We start from the raw sequence: 5,000 nt of genomic DNA, 5'->3' as shown, positions 1-5,000 counted from the left end.
CATTTAAGTTTTTTTAGTTTGTTGGTAAAAAATTACGATAATTAGAACCACAGTTTTACATTTACAACTCTCTACATTTACATATGACTTGCGAATTATATATATATATATATATATATATATATATATATATATGTGTGTGTGTGTGTGTGTGTGTATATATATATATATATATATATATATATATATATATATATATATACACTATGAGATATAAGGCCAAATGGTATATATGAATCAAATATCCAACTTGATGTTAAATGGAAAAACCTGGGTATTAGGGAGTATGTTGGCTAAGGCACCAGCCACCGGTTGAGATACTACCTCTAGAGAGTTATGGGTAGTTTGACTGACACTATGATACCACATTGGATCTCTCTCTCTCTGATTACAGCTCCTTTTTCCTTTACCTACACATACACCGAATAGCCTGGCTTATTCTTTACGTATTCTCCTCTCTCCTTATACACTTTACAACATTAAGATAACGAAAAAAAAATCATCACTCGAGGGGTTAACTACTGCAATGTCATTGTTCAGTGGCTACTTTCTACTTGGTAATGGCAAAATAGACGCTCTAGCTATGGTAAGCAGTTCTTTTGAGATAAGGACATTAAAATAAAACCATTGGAGAGTGCCATAGCCTCTATACCATGGTCTTTCACTGTCTTGTGTTAGAATTTTCTTGCTTGAGGTTACACTCAAGCACACTATTCTGTTTTTCCTTATTTCCTTTCCTTACTGAGTAATTTTCCTTCTTGGAGCCCTTGGGCTTATAGTATACTACTTTTTCAACTAGGATTGTAGCTTAGCTAATAATAATAATAATAATAATAATAATAATAATAATAATAATAACAGGACGAAAAGAGAAAGCAAAGCTTGAGAGAACAGATATGAGATACTGAGGTGGATGATTGGAATATCACTGCTTGAAGGATTGGAAAATGATGAAATAAACAGAATGGCAGGCGTGGTAAAGACTGCAGAGGTGGTAAGAGTATCACGACTGAGATGGTGTGGGCATGTGTTGAGAATGGATGGTGGGGAGGGAGTGAGGAGGGCATAGGAGGAACCTGTTAAGGGGAGAAGATCGAGAGGGAAGCAGAGAATTAGATGGTGAGATAAGGTGAAGGATAATATGGAGAGAAGAGGTTTGGTGGAAGAGGATACATTTGATAGATGGCATTGGAGAGTGGGCACTAGGCAACTGACCCCTTAATGTAGGGATAACGGTAGGAAATAAGAGTAATGATAACAATTATATTCAGGAAATAGTGTTTATTGTCCGGATAAAAAACATTTTATAAAATCAAGTAAGTATAATGAATTATATAATAAAAATAAAAGATCATATCAGTTCGCACTACAATAAAAAACTTAACCTTTCCAAAACAGCACTAAATGCTATATAATTTCCATGAATTTATAAAAAAAGAAATAAAATGAAAAAAATAAAAGAAAATGTTTTGGGCCTTTCATAGAAATAAAAAATGAACAATTCTTATAATTTTCATCATTACTATTCTAAAGGAAATCAGGACAAATACTTATCAAATAACGAATTCATACAAAACAAATATTCCGAAAAAAAGTATACAAACTTAGAAACTACATACGCACAGTTTATACAGAAATAGAAACTTTCACGCTATTATTTTTTTTTATAAAAGAACTATCATCTAATCGAAAATCGTATTTTTCCGCTTCTGGGTTCCTATGGCAGGTACCCATCGACGATATTCATGAGTTGAGTGCCATTGAACGAGCAAAGAGGGAAGGTCAAGCTGCAATCGGCGTGCCTTTGACCCAATTCTTTAGCGATCTTGTAGTCCACAGCCCCGCTGCTAGATGGCAGCACTCCTTCTCCAGGTGTGGGTCTAGGTCTGTGAGGAATAACATAATCAATTATTGACCAAGTTGTGGAATGATCTTCCCAATCGGGTAGTTGAATCAGTAAAACTTCAAAAGTTCAAACTTGCAGCAAATGTTTTTATGTTGAACAAGCTGACATACGTCTTTATATAGTTTATATATGACATATCTGTTTTGACGTTGTTACTGTTTCTAGAATGATTTATTGTTAATTTGTTCTCATCATTTATTTATTTCCTTATTTCCTTTCCCAACTAGGCTATTTTTCCCTGTTGGAGTCCTTGAGTTTATAGCATCTTCCTTTACCAACTAGGGTTGTAGCTTGGCTAATAATAATAATAATAATAATAATAATAATAATAATAATAATAATAATAATAATAGTCTTTGAAGCAAGATGTGTGAGATTAGAAACTATGTAAATATAAAAAAAATGGTATTTAATATCGACTTCTACCTTTGGGAATATCTATCCAGTGGAAATTCATCTATGATAAATGCTTCTAACTAGGCAAGGATTCGAACCTATACCTCCAAGTCGAAAAAAACGCCAGCAAAGATCTCTAAACAATCATGCTATCAAGAGAGGTCTTTGTTGGCATTGTTTCGACTCAGAGGCATAGGTTCGAATCCTTGCCCAGTCCGAATCATTTATTATAGATAAATTATCAGTAGATATATATTCCCAAGGGTAGAATTCGATATTAAATGCCATTGTGGATGATATTTACGTTGATTAAAGTCACGAGTGTTAGTGATAAATATTCAGTGGAAACTTTATATAGACGAAACATTTCTTTGGAAAAAATGTTAAAACAAATAAATGTCAGAATAATAAAATAACTGAAAAAAAAACTGTCTTGGGTGGATTCCTAAAATACCATTTAAGGAAGACCAAAAAAGAGGTTCGCTCCATAAAAAAAATAATACAAATTCTTCAGTGCCTTTTCTTTAGTAAGAGACTTAAACCAAAGCAAATTCATCTGTAACCAGGGAAAGGATTTACATGAGTTTATTGAAGAATGTTGTGCTGATATTAATTCTATTAGAGTTATGTTCTTTGAAAAGCTTATTGATCAGTAAGGAAATTGTGTCTCGAGGGAATTTAGTTAAGTAAATGACACTTGGAGGACGTTAGATAAAGAAAATGACACTTGGAGGAAGTTAAATGAAAAAAATTGACACTTGGGGAAGTTAGATGAAGAAAGTGACAGCTGTGGGGCGAGGTAAGTTAGAGAAAGCAAATGACACTTGTGGGAAGAGTTAGAGAAAGAAAATGACACTTGTGGGGAGAGTTTGATAAAGAAAATGACACTTGTGGGGAGAGTTTGATAAAGAAAATGACACTTGTGGAGAGAGTTTGGTAAAGAAAATGACACTTGTGGGGAGAGTTAGAGAAAGAAAATGACACTTGTGGGGAGAGTTAGAGAAAGAAAATGACACTTGTGGGGAGAGTTAGAAAAAGAAAATGACACTTGAGGGGAGAGTTAGAGAAAGAAAATGACACTGTGGGGAAGTCAGATAAAGAATTGACACTTTTGGAAGAGGTTAGATAAAGAAACTGACACTTGGGAGAAGTGAGATAAAGAAAATGACACTCGTGTGTAGAGTTAGAGGAAGAAAATAACACTTTGGGAAGAAGTTAGATAAAGAAAAGGGTCATTGAAGGAGGCAAAAGAAGCAAACCCTTTTCCGATCAGAAATCACGAAAACTCTTTCGCCTGACGATACTCACTCTACAATATCTAGAATAGACATCTCCTCCTCCGTGAGGCTCTCCTCCCGAAGTCCTGCCAACTCGCACACAAGGCGCATCCCGCATCCAGTGACGTCCTGCTGGCGAATGAGATCCAGGGCCCTTTCCAGAGCCTTGGATTCCTCGACCTGCTTCTGGGCCTGTCGGCCAAACCTGTGTCTGCCGCCGCCGCCCCTTCTGCCACCCCTTCTGCCTCCTCTCCTGGAGAGAGCGGCGGCACCTAACAGGCCTAGACCGACAGCTCCTGCAGCGGCAGCAGCAGCTACGCCGGCAGCCACTGCGGCGCCAGCTCCTTTGATGGATAAATTAATAAATTTAACATTATGAAGATTATTCAGTTATCGTTGGAAACTGGATTTCTAAAATTAAATAATCAAAAACAAAAACTCTTAAAAATAAACAAAACAAAACTGATGGAGCTTGAAAAGTGACGTACGTTATTTGAACAATCTTGACAACTGAGCATTTATTAAGGCATGACTTAGGCCTACACTATAGGCCTCTTCAACAAATATAATACTTACCGACTGTGAATGTAAGAGCCATGGTTGTCACTAGATAATCCTGTAGGGAAGACGAAGTAAATATATTAGAAACAGCAGCCCCAGTATATCATCATAATAAGGGTAAATAGGTTAGATAATTAGTGTTTAAGGTGAATACGATACCATGTGTCCACTAATGGAAAAGACTATAACTGTTAAAGACCAATTTCCTTGGTTTGATGGTGAGACTTTAGAGAAAAAGAGGGGTGAGTCGTTTGACAATGACGATTTAACAGTAAATGAGGAATATGTGATATGAAATATTGAATGCTCTGAACGAACAAGATAAAATGACAGTGAAGGTCCAGTAGAGGGTGTGGTTCCCCTGCTGTATGGGACCGGAAAAGCAGTCGTCAAAGTAAATGAAGTGATTTTAATCTTGCTAGCATTTAAAACCTATCGTTTATATTTTTTTTTTATCTTCCTAATTCATAAAAGTTTTATTCATTTACCCTGTTCGCTTTTGCTGCTTACACATGACCCATATGGTTGAATTGTCAACCTTGATTACGGCGTCAATGACCTTAGATGTCAGGATGCCAGAAAATCTCAAATCAATCAATCTATCAATCAACCTTGATTACCCAGAGAGAGAGAGAGAGAGAGAGAGAGAGAGAGAGAGAGAGAGAGAGAGAGAGAGAGAGAGGCGGGTAGTTAGTATAATGATTGTTTGTAGCGAGAAAGACTGTTATAAGTTTGTTTGTTTACGTTTTCATAGACAGGCTATAGGACAGTAACGACTAACGAATATGCTGGACGAATGTTTTTCTTATTAAGTGCAGCAAGGGTCAGTTGTTTTTCGAATACTGGATTTATATATTCGT

General features: G+C 36.1%; 1 protein-coding gene across 1 annotated transcript in view; it reads right to left on the bottom strand.

Annotated features, from left to right (window-relative positions):
- Positions 1–1,547: 1,547 nt before the first annotated feature.
- Positions 1,548–5,000, bottom strand: part of LOC137639068 (uncharacterized) — a 4,543-nt gene continuing 1,090 nt past the window's right edge. The window contains exons 2-4 of the mRNA XM_068371388.1: positions 4,156–4,195; positions 3,611–3,923; positions 1,548–1,886 (exon numbers count right to left, since the gene is read on the bottom strand). Of these exons, the coding sequence (XP_068227489.1) occupies positions 1,718–1,886; positions 3,611–3,923; positions 4,156–4,177 (504 nt within the window). The 5' untranslated portion in view covers positions 4,178–4,195 and the 3' untranslated portion in view covers positions 1,548–1,717. The remainder of the gene's footprint in view (positions 1,887–3,610; positions 3,924–4,155; positions 4,196–5,000) is intronic.

Source organism: Palaemon carinicauda, chromosome 4 (genome assembly GCF_036898095.1).
Source record: "Palaemon carinicauda isolate YSFRI2023 chromosome 4, ASM3689809v2, whole genome shotgun sequence".
Classification (NCBI taxonomy): Eukaryota; Metazoa; Arthropoda; class Malacostraca; order Decapoda; family Palaemonidae; genus Palaemon; species Palaemon carinicauda.
The sequence above is the reverse complement of the archived record's forward strand: the minus strand, read 5'-3'. Positions and strand labels throughout refer to the sequence as shown.